This window comes from Apium graveolens, chromosome 10 (genome assembly GCF_009905375.1).
Source record: "Apium graveolens cultivar Ventura chromosome 10, ASM990537v1, whole genome shotgun sequence".
Taxonomy (NCBI): Eukaryota; Viridiplantae; Streptophyta; class Magnoliopsida; order Apiales; family Apiaceae; genus Apium; species Apium graveolens.
In genome coordinates, this window is record NC_133656.1 from 232,816,949 (window position 1) to 232,834,762 (window position 17,814).

Sequence of the window (17,814 nt, forward strand, 5' to 3'; positions counted from 1 at the left end):
ATCACTTAATAATATTTTAAACCTATTTTTTTTAAAGTGAAACATTAATAAATAAATTGATTTAGTATATATTCGTAGTTTTAACGGACTTTGTGACATCTTATGTCAAATTTTGAATATATTTAAATATTGGGTCAAGTTCCAGATGTAATAATGTAAAACCACTCAGTTATTAATTTTGATACATAATATCAATTGACTTGATCGTATAAAAATCTCAAAAATATTAAATTTTATTAATATAAGATACTATAAAATTTATCTTTATTGGTAAGATATTCCCGCCGAACTTGTAATTTAAATTTATTAAACCTAAATAGTGATGATGTATTTTTGACTAGGTCATGTAATCAAATTTTCAACTATTTTTTCAAAACGAGTAAAATTCTAATTTTGAAGTTAGGAATTTTGATACATACTATCAATTCACTTATATTGATAAAGATCTCAAATATATTAATTTTTATTAACTTAAGATATCACAAAACTTTTTTTTGTTGTTAAGATTTTCTAGTATAACTCGTAATTTAAATTAAACCTAGATATGAGTGGTATTTACAGGTAGATCATTTAGTCAAATTTCGAGTATATTTTGAAAAATAGGTCAAGTTCTAATTTTGAATTCTAAATAAATCGAAATAAGCTAATTATAACTTATCTAAATATGTAGTGGTAATTTCAATTCCCACAAACAGGACTTTTATACCCTTGTTCTCCTATTATATACATGATATTGTTAGAATTTTTTTAAATATGAATATACTTTTTAGGTTTCACAAAATAAAAATAATTATGGGATCAACCCCTACCCATGTAACTAAAAGATTGATTCAATGTTCTGAAACCTTGTATGTTCTTCTGGAAATGTGGGAATTTATAAATATAACAAAATGTCAAAATTACATAAAATGACTTATCATTTACTCAACTACTCAAAAAACAATGAATCAAGCTAAGCATCATGTATATCTCAGTAGTTCTCACTGAAGTAAGCTAAGAGGCCTACAAGAGGTGCATTGATGTAAGTAGTTGGCTCTGACTGGCCAGCATTATTTCGATCATCGTCAAACGAGTCGTGCTCGTCTGGTCCTCCAACAACAGCTCCAGTTAGCAAGTTCAGATTATACCCTTTGCTTGCATAATAAGTTGTTCCATCTTTACACTGAATGTGTTGCTTGTGAACTTTGATTGACGGTGATGAGGAACCTCTATGATGGACTCTTCGCGGAAATCTTCGTCCGTAACCCACCATGTATGATGTTTTCATTGGATTATTTCCAAGTATGTAATCCACCTACATTATTCGTCATGTTAGTCGTTATCAAATCAAACAAAACCAAATGTATCATCGGATCATGGTTGGCTCTGGCTATAAGCAAGCAAGACTTGCGCCTATGGTCCCCGACAAATAAGGACCCCAAAAATTTCTAACCATTTTAAGTAAATATATTATGAATTTCCATGATATATGTATATTAGGGCCCGTAAACTGAGTTCGACTAGGGCTCCTCGAATCTCAGGGCCCAGCCCTGCATCGGATAGCAGGGCCTCATTGGTCCTGTAAACTTTAAAGAATCATGAGATGTAAGCCAGAGCTTGCAGAGAGAAACTGTTTTGGTGTGAAGAAGCAGCCTGGCATTTTAATTGTTCTTACATAGAGTTGTCAATAATAATTTCTACAGAAATTATACATGTTTCACTACTAATGTCTACAGTTATTATACATGTTTCACATTCACTGAATAATTTGATGTTGGATGATAAATTTTAAATACACACGAGTAAAGTGTGGGCTCAAATTATGTGCCTACCTGGCTTTTGGCAAGATTAACAAGTGTCGATGGAACCACTGCACCATGCTCGCATTGCACCACTCTATTTGCCAACTTCAAATTCCTTGCATATACGACGAAAAGAAAAGACAGGGATGATGCTATTTGCAGGCTATTCATCTGTGGCTTCTGTATTAGTCCACCTGGAGTATATATAACACTTGGACTTGATGATCCAGGGATAGCGCTGCACACAAACTCATCTGCGTAGGAAACAAATGGTTTCGCATCCATCTTTTTGGAAAGCAGGAACTGTAAATGTATGGAACATTCAGAACATGAGGATAATTGTATGTGAGATTTGGTTAAGCAAAAAAGGGGAAAATATATGAAATTTAATTGGAATCTCGTAATCTACCTCAGAAAGAAGTACACTAATTCCAGCATCTTTTGAATCCCATCCAAATTCACCAATGTTCCAAGGTCTGCCCATTTGATATACGTTATTTAAAACGTAGTTCAAGTAAATTTCGTTTTGAGTGGCTTTGTGTAACCATGCTGCTCCCCATAGCAGTTCATCCTGTTCATTAATATTGCAATTTCTTTTAATTATGGACAATATTTGAGCAACACTCATTCATTGTTAATCTTTGAAAGTTAAATTGCAAATGCAATATTATGATTGTACAGCAATAGTAATTAGTGACAACGTCAACAAACCTGATAGCCACTGTAATCACAATAAAATGGACACACCCAATGTCCAACTTTAGAATTATTAAAAGATCCCCGGTAAGTATCCGCGAATTTGAAAACCTAATTCACAGCCAAAGTAGTAATCAGTACATATTTTTTATAGCTCATTAACAGAATGTTGCATAATGCTGTCAACGCGTACCTCTTGAGCTCTTGCAAGTAACAGATTAGAATACTTGGGAAAAAATCGCCTTAAAACAATCGAAGATGCTGCCAATGCTGCAGCAATCTCCGCAGAAACTTCAGAACCAGGATACTCTTTAGTGACAGCAAAAGAAGTTCTAGGAGTGTCCATATCTTCGGGTCTTTCCCAGCAGTTATGATCAGCCCAAGGGTCTCCTACTTGTACATAAACGACATCCGGAGTGTTAGTGGCTTTTAGCAGATAATCAGTAGACCATTTGATGGCTTCAATTGCATGAGGTAATTCAGGGTGCATTGTGAGCCCGAATTCTATTACACTCCAAGCTAGCATTGTTGTCGTGAAAGCCATTGGAAAGTGAAACTTAATGTTGTCACCAGCATCATAGTATCCTCCTACCAGATCCAACTGAAGCAAACCATACAATCACTTATCATCAGATAACGATAGATCTTAAGTTTTCATTGAATATATAAATAACATTTTAACTATCTACCTAGTAATGATGTAACCAAATTAAATAATTAAAATATTGATGAATTTTTCCACCATATTTTTTCCTCCAAGTCTATAACCGGTGTAGTTTTAAGTTGTTATATTGGCTGTTCTGTTCCACAAGTAGATACACCACAAGATGCTTGTGTACAAATTTAACATTATTAGCCCAAGCAATCTCTATATATTATTAGCAGTAGATACAAAGAGATGGTTCACAAATATCGATCATGTGCAGTATGTGTGAATGATGGCCCCCAATAAAAAAAAATTGTGGTATGGTATGTTACAGCAATCATATGCAGTATGTGTGCAGAAATTTTTTGCAGGATGGTATGTTACAGTAATCGATATGCTGTATGTGTGCAGAAATTTTTTACGGTGTGATATGTTACAGTAATCAATATGCAGTATGTGTGCAGAAATTTTTTGCTGGATGATATGTTCAGCAACTGAGATCGGACCAGGACATATATATATTATATGTACAAATACATAAATTTGATTTAAGGTTTTGAAATTAATGAAAGAAGTAGAGAGGAGATAAATTCAAAATTAAACTTTTACTTCTTTTTGTCGAAAGTTCTAAACATTATTAAAGATAAGATGGGTGTGTTTAGTTAGTAGTAAATACTACTTACATGATTGTCGAAACCATCTTCAAGAGCAGAATCACTTCTCCATGTCATTCTTTGGTTAGGAGGTAATCTACCAGACCTTTGGCCTTCAAAAAACATAATGCTTTTCATCAACGCATCTTTATAATCATGTCTTAGTGCTGTTGCTGCAGTCACCACCAACATGGCCACCATTAAACTCACAGGAGACACCATTGTCTAATATTTTACTTTGCTCTTTCACAATTATAATGGCAAGACTCCCTTTATATAAACACTAGTATAGCATATGCATGATTTTAGATGGTAAGTGTATGACAGTATTAAGTTGACACAGATACTATCTACTAATCAAATATGTCAACTTAATTACACATAATCTGCATTAGCTCTGGAGGGTTATATTCTTTGCATATCAGTACTATCAAATATCAATCAATATCCCAATAATTATTACATGATCTTTGTTAAATGGGATTTTCTAGTAATACCTGATGGCTAATGTCAATTTGCCTTTATGCATATATTACCAAAACAAGCCTTTTGGTTTTTAATCATAACCAATTTTCATTTGTGATCATACGTTACCAACATAATTGCTATTAATTAATAATACTTGGTTGACATGTTTAATTAGATTTGAGAACTGATATATATTGCACTGATTTATATTATTCTTTTTTTCTTCTGTTTTACTACATCTTTTTTAAAAAAATGAAAGAGATTACAATTGTTATCAATTATTTTTTTAAAATATTTAAGTGTCACTGGGTGATAATACTCATAAATTAAAACGTGTCATATTTGATCATTTGGAAAAAATTTCAGAGAAAATTTTGGATAATTAGTACCAGAATGTTTTGTGAAAGATTATCAGGGAATAATAAATTTACGGGTCTTGTTAATAATGCCAAGTGTTAATTGATATATTAGAATTTAAAAGATTGCATGGCAATTATATTTTTTGGAAATATAGGAGCATCTTTCTGTTTTCATAATTATAATCGATTTTCTTGAAAATCTAGTAATTTAATAAGGGATTTATTTTATAACATTTTTCTAAATGGAGATTGAGCCATCACCAAGCTGTGGTGGGCTGTAGCTAGTGAAAAAAAAATTATTCAATTTTTTTTTATAGTACAGCTCATATATTTTAGAATTCGTTTAGGAAATTAGCCCAACTTTTATGTTATTACAAGTTAAATGTCTCACAGACCAGGTGAAAAAAAAATTCAGGTCATAAATAAGCCGTGTGAGACACGAGTCATATTCTAGATTTTTTTTATATATCATGTAATTATAATATTCTTAACTGTTTTCTTTTTTGTAAATGTAGTACAATATCTAACGTATATCAAATACAAGTTAATTATTTATCAATGTGTATTATTTTCATAAAAGACAATACCAAATTACACAACGTTTTATAACTCATTAAGCAAAATATATATATTTTTGTTTGTGTTATATAATTTATATTTAATGAATGAATATAAACAGGATAGTCAGTGTATGTTTAAAACGAAACGATTATACTTAATCTGTAGAATGTCGTTAGTATGTTTACAAATAAAAAGTTAAGAAGTAACATATATGTTGAATACAGCGTTGACCAAAAATTTTGAATTTTATTTAAATAAATTATATGTACTAGTCTATATTATTAATTATTTCACTACTAACTTACAATTAGCTTACTCAATTTAAAAAGATAAAAAATGCATAACTGAATTCAGAATGACGTGCAATCATAATGTACAATAATGTAAAATTTACACTACTGTTAATATAAAAGTTGATTTTAATGAAAAATGTTAGTTTTTGAAATTCAACGTATATATGCATAGAAAAATGTTAGTTTTTTATTTACACTACGGTTACCAAAGTAACATTAATTAAGTTATATATGTGTGTGTCAACATGTAAATTATCGTATGTTGCATTTCTTAGTAAATTACGACGGTTTCAATTATTTATATGCTAAATATCTGATTTATATACATGTATAATCATAATTAACATCTAGAGAGACAAATTATTACTTAAATAACATACATTTATAATTATTCAAAAATTAAAATTATGTAATAAATAAATTGCAATAATTTATATATGGCATTCATATTATCACTAGCAAACAATCTATGTCTAGTTTTTACGCAACCCAGTATCAATCATGGTTGTAACATAAAAATAAATTATATATTATAAAGACTTGTTATTGATATTCATGATTTTTTTAAGAATTCGAAGGAAAAATTATAATTATATCGTTATTTAAATTGTTTTTAAATTCTTTTCATTACTACTCTAATATTTCTTCATGTAATAATTTGATAATATTGTATACTATTCTTCTAAAATTAAATATTTTTCAATTTGATAAAATTTTATAAATATGAGTCGAACTAGTTAATTCAATCAGATTATTGCATAATGTATATTTTTTTTCTTAAATAGTGTAAAATGCATTGAATCAAATGTTACAATGTAGTATAGATATAACATTTATTTGAATAATTTAAAATATTAAAATAATTCAAAATATTTGTACAATATTATCTAGATCAATGACTATTACTTATCTACAAGAATTTTTTTTAAAAAGATAGTTTTTTTAAAGTGAAAAATGAGAAATAAATCAATTTAATATATCATCGTAGTTTTAACAATTCTCTTGAGATCTCATATCAAATTTCGAATATTTTTAAAATCCGAACAAGTCCCAAAAATAATAATGCGCTAGTAGTGAAATTAATAATTTTAAAACAAATATTCAATTGACTTGATCTTATAAACACCTCAAACACATTAATTTATATTATCATAAGATATTAAAAAATTTCACATTATTGGTAAGATATTCTCGCCGAACTCATAATTTAAATTTACTAAACGTAGATTATGAAGATATTTTTTGGACGGGTCATGTAGTCAAATTTCGAGTATTTTTTGAAGAATATACCAAGTTCTGATTTCAAATTCGAAATAAACTAAAATGAATTGACTTATTATAATTCGAACTCATCTAAATATGTAATACTAGTATAGATTATTTATATATAAGCGATTCTATTTTCAATATTTTCTTTAAAAATTATACATGTACATTTTAATTACTTTTTATAATAATAAAATATTTTAAAATATGTGAGATACATTTTCAAACTAAAAAAAGATAAATAAATAAGATAATAATTCATTTATGTACTATGTCTAATTTTGTATCCAGAATTCAATTTTTTTAAATTATCATGTACAAATATTTAAGTAACTATTTTTTTTGCGGAATTCAAGTAATTATCTTTAAAGTTAAATAAAATATTCATTTAGCACACTTACATATTTTGTGTATAATAAAAATCACATGTGATAATATGGTGTAGTGGTATGAGGTTGTATAGGTGAATGAAATATCTCAAGTTCGATTCCCATAAAGCACATTTTTATATAAATATTAAAAACAGGGATAATTTAGTCTTTTGAATGAGATTTTTTAATCTCACTAATTATTCTCTTGTTCTGCTATTATATATAGAAGAGGTTAGGGTCGGCCCTAGGGTTTTGGGTACTATAGGAGAAATTTGAAAATGATACCCTATATTCTTAATGTCTCGTTTTTTCATATCTATAACTAAATTTTTATACAACTTGTATATGCAAAAAATGAGAAATTCAATAAAATTAGAATAGTAAGAAAACAATAATAAGTGATGCTCATGAGTTTCTTGTTGTCTTCCATTCTGAAATTTTCGACCTCCTGCAACTAGAGGTGGCCAAACGGGCGGTTTGGCTCGGCACGCTCGTGAATCGACTCGCCAGAAACTCAAATAACTCGGCTCGTGACGTGCCGGTTCAAAATTCGGCACAAACCATATATTAAAACGAGCCGAGCACGAGTTGGATTGGATTGAACCGGAACCGGCCCGGAACCGGCACGCGATTCGCCACCTGGCTGCCTAACTTTTATTTTTGAAAAATATTCAAAGGGATCAAATAGGAAAGGATACTCTGAATCATAGAACTAGAATGAAATATATGATCAACCAACATTTATCGACTTTGAAAAAGAGTCAGAAGAGATGGTTTGATCCTCTTATTTTGATTTCTCGAACCGAGAGATCCATGAATCGGGATCCTGATGCATATAGATACAAATGGTCCAATGGGAGCAATAATTAAAAATACTATCTTATATTATTTTAAATTTCTAATTTGAAAACTTTCAAATATATGCAAAATGTTATAAATGTTATTAATTAACAATCATTCATATATATTTGTTGGTAATGGGTGTTTAAAAAAATGAACAACGAAAATATAAAAAAGCACCTGATTTATTTACCAAAAAAAGAGACATTAACCTTTTAAAAAAACATTTGTCAAAAAAAATAGAAAATTCGTGAACCGGCCCGCTAAATCGGCACGCTCGGCACGCAAAAGGTCTTTTCTTTTCCTGTTCACGAATCCCATGCACCAGGTTCCATGTCATGCGTCATCCTGCTCACATGCTACATTGTTACTGCTTGCTAATTAGCTAATAATTTAATTTGCATTATTAAGAATCATCTCTGTCAAATATTATCTGTCAATCAACTATAATCAAGGGCATCCTATTAGAAAAAAATACAGTGTTCATATAATTCGGCTCGCCAAATTCAGCAACCCGGCTCGCCGTCTCCCCTCATCCGTCTGCAACTCGTGTAAACCGTCAAAATCGTTGAACTCGGGTAAATCGCGGGCCGTTCACGAATTGCCGTTTATCGAACCGGCCCGAACCCGGCACGGTTTGTCTTATCACACGGGCTGTTTACGAGTTCATAACTAAACGAACCGGCCCGCCGAAAATTCGACACGGCACGCACGGCACGATTGTGTGGCCACCTCTACCTGCAACAAGTGAGAATGTACTAGTCAAATAAAATAGTCATCATAACTAATATAAGACAATACCAAATTAAATGTTATAAAAGTGAGTTTATTGTTACTGTTTTTTAAACTTTTTTCTAGGCTTTTGAAATAAAAATCTCTTTATGATTTTATCATAATTTAGAGAATTTCCCGGGTCATTTTCGATTGACAATAAAGCTAACACATTAAGGGGGCTTTGGTTCATCTCGGCGAAACGGAATGGAATCGAGAAAGGGAAAGGAGGAGAAATGAAACGAAAGGCCCAAAATTGTTTTACGTGTTTGGTTTAGATCCGGAAACGGAATGAAAATTTACATGATTACATTTATTTTTGATTTTTTACTATTAAGCAATCTCAATATAGTCAAATATATTTATATTATAACAGTATAATATATTAATATTATAATAAATAAACAAATTTAATTATTTAATAGCACCATTAACTTTTTTAATAAATTAACATATAAATTTATTTCAAAATTATTTTTAATTTATAAAAACTAAATTATAAATCATTTTTAATTTTCAAAATTAATTTTACATACTGATGTATTTTTTTGGTCCAAGATTTAAATTATAATTTGAAATAAGAAAATAAAAGTGAGAATGAAATAGAAGAGGATGGTACAATGAAGTGTCCTTGTAAACGTTGTAAAAATTTGAATTGGTTAAAAATTGATGATGTTAGATTTCATTTGTTCGCTAAAGGGATGCTTGAGGGTTATACTGTGTGGACGTCGCACGGTGAAAAGATAGGAAGAAAACGTAGTCGAACATCACATCATCGTCGTTATGTTCGGGAACCTCCGAGAGTAGAAGAACCGGTAGATTTGAATGCGATGTTACATGATTTTGCCGGTGAAAATTATGAATTTTATGACACTACGGATACGAGAACTGTGAATGTAGAAGAAGCTCCAAATGATAGTGCTAAAATATTGTTCGAGGTTATTGTTGAAAATGGAGCACCTATTTATCCCAGTAATACAAAGTACACAAGATTAAGTTTTACCACAAAATTATTGGAATTCGAAAATAACTCACATTCTAGTAATAAAGCTTTTGATAGTTTGCTTAAACTTCTTACTGATGTGTTACCAAAAAAGCATACATTACCCGAAACTTATTATGTAATGAAAAAAATTATGAAGGATTTGAGGGTTGAATATGAAAAAATTGATTTGTGTGAGAATGATTTTATGTTATTTTATGGAGATGACAAGGATACAGTTGTGTGTGATATATGTGGTGAAGATCGTTATCGGGATATTTCTAGGAAAGATGGTAAAAAAATACCAAAAAAAATCTTAAGACACTTTCCTTTGATTCCTCGACTACAACGCATATATATGCCGGCACATACATCCGATCACATGAGATGGTACAAAAATAGAGATGTGAAATTAGGAGAAATAAGTCATCCCACGGATGGAGAAGAGTGGAAAAATTTTGACCGTCGGTATCCATCATTTGCTCAAGAGATTCGTAACATAAGACTTGGTCTTGCGACCGATGGTTTCAACCCTTTTGGCCCTACCGGAAAAAAAACATATAGTGTGTGGCCCGTGGTGATAGTTGTCTACAATCTTCCACCATCGATGTGTATCAAAAAGCCTTATATGTTCATGACCGATATAGTGTCAGGTCCAAATAGCATTGGAAAAGATATTAACATTTGTCTAAGGCCTCTCATCGATGAATTGAAGATATTGTGGAATACTGGAGTGAAAACATACGACCAATTTTTGAAACAAAATTTTACAATGAGAGCGGCTCTTATGTGGACAATTAGTGACTATCCCTCTATGAGTATGATAAGTGGGTGGTCAGGTCAAGGAAAAATGAGATGTCAAGCGTGTCTTGGAAGTGTGCAAGGGTTTCAATTAAAATATTGTGGAAAGTGTAGTTTCTATGGCACGAACCGAATATTCCTTGAACAAATGATCCACTCCGTCAAAAAAGTAATTTGTTTAATAATGAAGAAAAAAGATTGTTTCGTGGTCGTTTGTCCGGGGAGGGTGTTAAGGAGTTGCTTGATACTTTAGTTTTTCCACCACCCGGAAAGACTAATTCGAAGGCATAGAGTGTCGGATACGGGGAAGAGCATCATTGGACTCATGTCCAAATCTTTTACGAACTCCCTTATTGGTCATCAAATAATTTACGATATTCAATTGACATCATGCATACGGAAAAAAAATGTTTTTGAAAACATTTTTTTTACTATTGTGAATGCGGCAAAGTCAAAAGATCATAAAAAAACATGAGCGGATTGCAAGCATTTTTGGGTGTTACCACATTTGTGGATCGATGAAAAAGGAAAGTCACCTAAAGCACCTTATTCCCTTACTAGAAAATAACGTAAACTTTTGTGTGAATGGATTAGTGCACTAAAACTTCCAGATGGTTATTTCTCAAATATATCACGTTGTTGCAATGTTGAGGAATGTACATTTTACGGATTCAAATTGCACGATTGTCATATTTTTCTTCAAAAATTATTGCCTCTTACAATTCGTGAACTTCTACCGGCGCCTATTGCGGATGCCATCACGGAAATTTCTAACTTTTTCCAAGATTTATGCTCATCCGTGGTTACAAAAACCGATTTGGAAATGATGGAAAAATCGGTTATCAAAGCGTTGTGTTTGTTGGAAACGATTTTTCCTCAAAGTTGGTTTGATTCAATGGAACACTTGGTTGTACATTTAGCCGAAGAAATTAGACTTGTTGGACCTGCTTATTGGCATTGGATGTATCCGATTGAGCGTTTGTTGGGGAAATTAAAACAAAAAGTTGGTAATAAAACAAGAGTTGAGGGTTCAATTGCCGAACGATATATGGAAGAGGAGATTCTAAATATTTGTTCCTTTTATTTTGCCTCTGACACGATTCATAATAAAGTACGTCGTAACGAGGTTTTGTTTGATGTGCAAAATTCCGAGAATTTAGAAGTTTTCAAATATCCAATTCAATCTCTTGGAAAAGAAAGAACTCGATACATGAATGATGATGAACGAGAGTTAGCGGAAGAATATGTTCTTTTAAACTCTCCCGAAGTTCAACCTTATCTAAGGTACCAAAATCAAACTTTAAATAATATGCGTAATAATTTTGATAATGACACACATGCATGATTTTATATTTTAGAAAGGACCAAGATCGTGTTATGAGACAATGCCCGGAAACAACACCTCAAGATTTAGATCGTATTGTCAAGAGTCGATTTAAAACTTGGTTTAAACTAAAGGTATTTATCTATTTTGCAACCTTAATTACATATTTTGTTTTTAATTCTTATAATTACAACGTCGCATCACATGTTTTTTTTTATCATTAGGTTGATAAAGATGAGGTGGAAAGATCTCGTTTTAAGGACTTGCTTGAAGGACCGGTATTAAAAGTCATGACTTTTGAGACTTGTCAAGTTAATGGATATAGATTTTCAACAAAATTTGCATCCGGTTCTGGTATTGTTGTTAAAGGAAATTCGTACGAAAATAATATTGATTATTATGGTCAACTACAATAAATTATTAGACTTATTTATCAAGGATGCAATCATGTATATTTGTTCAAATGTATATGGTTTGATAGTGTCGGTAATGGTGTGCAAATTGATAAGAATCGTGTGGTTACAATTGATATGACTTCAAGATTAAAGTCAATTGAGATTTTTATTTTAGCTAGTCAAGCCTCACAAGTATATTATGCTCCTAGTGTATTAAATCTAAAAGCGAAAATGTATACGGTGGTCAAATCTAAAAGTCGCCCAATTGATGAATCTATCATTGCGCAAAATGATATAGAGGACGCTTTTTAGGAAGATAGATCTAATGCATTGACTTCATTTTCGCTTTTTGTCGATTTTGCACAATATGGACAAATACCATTTATTCGGCGTGAAGAAGAAGAAGATAAAGACGACGAAGATGAAAATGAGGGAGAAGAAGAAGTAAATCGAGGAGACAATGAAAATGATGATGATGACAAAGATGATGATGGTTTTGATGATATTGAATAACGTTGTTTGTAAATTTAATGATGATTTTTTGTAGTGTTTGTAATGATAATAGTGATTTTTTATTGATTTGTATTGGGTTTTATCAAATTTATGCCGTAATGATAAATTTGTAATGGTTTTTAAATCTGGCTTAAGGACAATATCCGACCAATTTTTAGCATAATATTTCCCAGAAAACCGACCGCCACAAAATATAACCGACCACATTCTTCATAAAACTGACCGTCTTCTTAAATAAACGGTCGGTTATAAACGGTCGGTTATAAAGAATTTATGTGCCCTCTGACTTAAAACCGACCAAAGTGCATGTTTGACTTCGGTCAGTTTTATCTCTGTCAGTCAACATAAAATTTTGAAATAAATTTTAAACAATCAAACCGTACGGATGTTAACTTCATGTCAAAATATGCTTAGACACAAAAATTTAGATTATTTTAACGAGTACAAATATATTTTTATAAGTAAGTTAGCAAATTTACTTAAAAATATGAAATAAATAAATAAATATAAATTTAAAATTATAAATTACAGAAGATTGAACCGTACGGATGGATAGACATAATAAAAATGAACAAATGTACCAAAAATTAGGCTATTTAAATAATATTATAATTCAATGGCGTGAAACATAATCAATTCAATGAGTATGTCGCCATTCTGTATACAGAATAAGTTAAACTTAACATTCGATGTACACAGCATAATTTTAAAATTAATTGAAATGATCAAACCGTACGGATGTTAACTTCATGTCAAAATATGCTTAGACACAAAAATTAGATTATTTTAACGAGTACAAATACGTTTTTATAAGTAAATTAGCAAATTTACCAAAATATGTGAAATAAATAAATAAATATAAATTTAAAATTATAAATTACAGTTGATCGAACCGTACGGATGGATAGACATAATGAAAACGAACAAATGTACCAAAAATTAGGCTATTTAAATAATATTATAATTAAATAGTATGAAACATAATCACTTCAACGAGTATGCCGCCATTCTGTATACGGAATTAGTTGAACTTAACATTCGATGTACACAACATAAATTTAAAATTAATTTTAAACGATTAAACTGTACGGATGTTAACTTCATGTCAAAATATGCTTAAACACAAAAAATTAGATTATTTTAACAAATACAAATATGTTTTTATAAGTAAATTAGCAAATTTACCCAAATATGTGAAATAAATAAATTTAAATTTAAAATTATAAATTACATAAGATCGAACCGTACGGATGGACAGACATAATGAAAACGAACAAATGTACCAAAAATTAGGCTATTTAAATAATATTAATCATGTTTTTATAAGTTTTTTTTAAATTTAGGGGTTTCTCGGGTTAGTTAAAACCGACCATTAGGGTTTCTAGGGTTACTTAAAACCGACCGACATTTAGTAAAACTGACCGACAGTATTTTAGGCGGATTCTTTTTATGAAAAACTAAAAACCCCGCCTTTAACAGCAACGACTTCGTTTTGCATGCTGCACAGATACCAACCTCATAACCGACCGCCTCGACGGTCGATTTTAAGCGTGGTATAAATTAAAAAAACTTTCATTTTCCTTTATCTGTTTCTTCTCACAATTTCTCAATTTCTCAATTTCTCTCAAAAACTCCGAAATCTCACTCAATGGCGGCGTACAATCAACGAATAACAGCTTCTCACTCAAAATCTCCTCTCTATTTCTCACTCAATGTAAGTATATGTTTTTATATATATGTTTTTTTTGTGTGTGTGTGTGTTTTGTGTGTGTAAGTATATATGTTTATATATATGTTTTTTTTTGTGATTCGAGGTAATTAAGGATCGAAATTCAAAATGAACTTTTTCACTTCAAATCGAAGTTCAAATCGTAGTTTTCAGTTTTGATAAGTTTTTGCATGAAAAATATTCGTCGGTTTTGGTTGATTTGTTGAATATATATATAAGTAAAAATCTGGGTTTTTTCGCCGGTTTGTTGAGATATGTATAAGTTTAAATCTGTTTTTAGGGTAGATTTTTAGGGGTTTTCTCTTTCGCTCACGTAATTTCATTTCTTACTCGAAATTTATAATTTGTTGAATATACGTATGTGTGTGTGATGTATATATGTTTACGCTCTCATAATATGTTTATATATATATTTACGCTCTCGTAATTTAGTTTCGTAATCGAGGTTTGTAATCAAAGTTAATGTATGAGTTTTGAAGCTTTAATTTATTGAATAAATAGTGAAATTAAGTTTATTTTATGGTTTAATTTATGTAATTGTTGGATAAATTGTAAAAATGTTGGATAATTTCCTATGCATTTTTATGTGATGTGATTTCGTAATCGAGGTTTGTAATCGAAGTTAATGTATGAGTTTTCAAACTTTAATTTATTGAATAAATAGTGAAATTAAGTTTATTTGATGGTATGGTTTAATTTATGTAATTGTTGGATAAATTGTGAAATTGTTGGATACATTTTTATATGCAAGTCGATTTATTTGATTTAGTGCATACATTTTATATGCATTTTTGTCGTCGATTTGTATGTCTGTATATTTGTGCTAATATATTCTTATATTTTTCATTTTAGGATCTTATTACTTGGATGCTAGCGGTGGTTATGATTACGATGGTGTTGTTTGCGATGGCGAGGAAATGGAAGGGGAAGGAAGTTGAAAAAGAAAAAGATAAGGGAAAGGGAAAAGCTAGCAAGGATAATGGTGGAAAAGGCACGTCGAAGGGCAAAGGAAAGGGCACTAAGGGCAATGGTAGAGGAAAGAAAAAGATGGGGAAATTGAGTTTGCGTGATGAGCCGACGAATTCGGATTCGGACCCGAATGATCCGACTAGACACATGACACCTAACGAGGAACGAGAATGGCGAGGAAGGCGACCTCGATCACATTCAAGTGGCATATATGGAGAAAAAGCGCCATTGAAGCCATACCGCATTGATATCTCCGATGGACAGCAAGTCTTAAATAAGTTTTTAAATTGCATTATTCCTGTATATTGTTGTGTTCTTAAGTGCATGAGATTATGTTCATTGCTTTGTTTGTATATAGTATTGAAAATGATACCGCTAAAAAGACTTTGTTAAGCATGATTCGGGAGAAGTGGCCTATTGGGCGTTATACTTTTACCGACATTGAAGAACATAATCCGGGTTGGTTAAATGCAAGGGTTTTAGAATTTCAAGTAAGTTTAAAACCCTTTTTTTGTTGGCATTGGTTTCTTGATTTTATGACGCATTTATCCTTAATCTTTGTTGCAATTTTTAGAAATATTATAGACATCTTAAGGGGCAAAGTCGTTCAAAAGCCCAAAAAATTGTTGAAGATCACATCAAGGTGACAATCAAAAGGACGTTGAGTTAGCTTAAAAAAAGAGTTGACAGAAAAGCAAGAGAAGAGGGCGTTTCAAAGGAATCTTTAAAGCCGACTTATTGGTCCGTTACTTTTTGGAAGGATCTTTTAAAGTATTGGGAGATAAATGAAGGGCACTTACATAGATCGTCGGTTAGATCCGCTAACCGGCAACAAGTTGAAAGATTGCATAGTGCCGGTGCTCGGTCATTTAACAAAGTGCGAGAGGTAATGACATTTTTTTCAAACATGCACACACGCGCGCACACACACACATACACATTTATCTCGTTTAATAATGTCAACTAAGCACGTGCTAATATAAGTTGTTTTTATGTTGAATGGTAATGACGAACAAAAACAAGAAGAAACCGACGAGACTTGAGGTTTGGGATAAGTGTCATATGAGAGTTGGATCGGATCCGAAAAATCCCGTCTACACTACTCCGGCTGTCATGCGTATTGCGGTAATGAATTTTTTGTTTTAAGTCTACATGTGTATTCTCATTTTTTTAAATAGAATTAAGTTTGCTATCTCATTTTATTTTTATTTTAATAGATTTAATTGTTCCTATAAAACTTGAAAATTGTGTAGGAACATGCATTCTCATTTTTATTTTTATTTTTATTTTTATAGATTTAATTAAGTGTGCATTCTCATTTTTATTTGTATTTTTATAGATTTAATTGTTCCAGTAAAATTTGAAAATTGTGTAGGAACGATATGCCGCTATTCTTGAGCATATTCCCGTGGAGGTGACACAAACGGGTGATAGAGATGAGCCATGGGATTGGTGGATGGAAGCATTGGGGGTCCCCGAAGGTAAAAAGCCAAAGAAGAATTATGTTGTTGGATTCCCGAATGCTCGAGCAACCGATCTTTTGCCTACATTAGCTACACGCTACCGAGATTCCACCCGGAATGAAGCCGGCTCATCCTCATCCGCTCCTAGACAGCGTGAAGCCATCCCCGACAATGTTTATCTTGCTATCGTGAGAAACGTGCTTACAGAGATTCGTGCTAATCCAAGTCGGTTTGCTCGCCAACTATCCGATGAGGAGATAACCACATTTGCTCGTACCGCCCTTGAGGCCTCGGATCTATCCTCCGATCCAAGTCAAAGATTGCAATGGAACAACCTAATTGGTGGTGAGATTCTACACATTGTTGGGAGTTTGGTTGAAGACATCGTCCAGAAAACCGAAACTCGTATTGCTGAGGTATAAACTAATTTGTGTTGTTTAATTATTTGTTCTCATTTGCAAATAATTTGTTTCTTTTTTATAAATAGTTTATAATTGTGCATATAGAAAAATAATCGGCGTGCTTTGAAAGATGACAAGGATTATACATCTGAGGACGAGGTGACGGATGATGAGGACGTTGATGATGTTGGTGGCGATGGTGGGCAGGAAGATGAAGACGGTGAATCGTCCGAAGTTTCTTTGTCGGATTAGTTAAATTTATCGTTTATGGGATGATTGTAATTTAAGACTTTGTCGTTTATGGGATGATGTTATGTTTGTAATGCGATACTTTATTATGCTGGTTTTAAAACTACGTTGCGGTTTGATGCTTCGGTTGTCGGAGTTAGTATTTTATTTGAATGGATATATTATGGTTATGACATTATATATAGTAGTGTTTTATCGGATTTAGTATTTTGTTTGATTTGATGTATTGATTGTGTTGAATTGAGAATTGGTGTTTTGTTGATTTGGATGTGTAGAAAATTGG

The 17,814-nt window shown here is 31.5% G+C and overlaps 2 protein-coding genes across 2 annotated transcripts; one reads left to right on the forward strand and one right to left on the reverse strand.

Moving 5' to 3' along the window:
• Nucleotides 1–875: 875 nt before the first annotated feature.
• On the reverse strand, nucleotides 876–3,968 carry LOC141693148 (endoglucanase 8-like). Its single transcript, XM_074498163.1, has 6 exons — nucleotides 3,807–3,968; nucleotides 2,671–3,078; nucleotides 2,493–2,588; nucleotides 2,191–2,352; nucleotides 1,812–2,084; nucleotides 876–1,294 (listed from the first exon to the last, which is right to left on the reverse strand). Exons 1-6 carry the CDS (start codon nucleotides 3,966–3,968, stop codon nucleotides 971–973), a joined length of 1,425 nt encoding a protein of 474 aa, XP_074354264.1. The 3' UTR covers nucleotides 876–970.
• A 5,357-nt stretch (nucleotides 3,969–9,325) lies between these two features.
• On the forward strand, nucleotides 9,326–12,720 carry LOC141692015 (uncharacterized). Its single transcript, XM_074496761.1, has 7 exons — nucleotides 9,326–9,826; nucleotides 9,920–10,572; nucleotides 11,083–11,772; nucleotides 11,847–11,946; nucleotides 12,037–12,188; nucleotides 12,294–12,399; nucleotides 12,520–12,720. The coding sequence occupies exons 1-7, from the start codon at nucleotides 9,326–9,328 to the stop codon at nucleotides 12,718–12,720; spliced, it is 2,403 nt and encodes an 800-aa protein (XP_074352862.1).
• Nucleotides 12,721–17,814: the final 5,094 nt, after the last annotated feature.

Coding starts and splice junctions, on each gene's coding strand:
- LOC141692015 (XM_074496761.1), top strand. CDS start 9,326: ATGAAGTGTCCTTGTAAACGTTGTAAAAATTTGAATTGGTTAAAAATT. Junction 9,827..9,919: donor CATTACCCGAAACTTATTAT/GTAATGAAAAAA, acceptor GGAGATGACAAG/GATACAGTTGTGTGTGATAT. Junction 10,573..11,082: donor TGTCTTGGAAGTGTGCAAGG/GTTTCAATTAAA, acceptor TGAATGGATTAG/TGCACTAAAACTTCCAGATG.
- LOC141693148 (XM_074498163.1), bottom strand. CDS start 3,968: ATGTTGGTGGTGACTGCAGCAACAGCACTAAGACATGATTATAAAGAT. Junction 2,085..2,190: donor TTAGTGTACTTCTTTCTGAG/GTAGATTACGAG, acceptor ATACATTTACAG/TTCCTGCTTTCCAAAAAGAT. Junction 1,295..1,811: donor TTAATCTTGCCAAAAGCCAG/GTAGGCACATAA, acceptor CGAATAATGTAG/GTGGATTACATACTTGGAAA.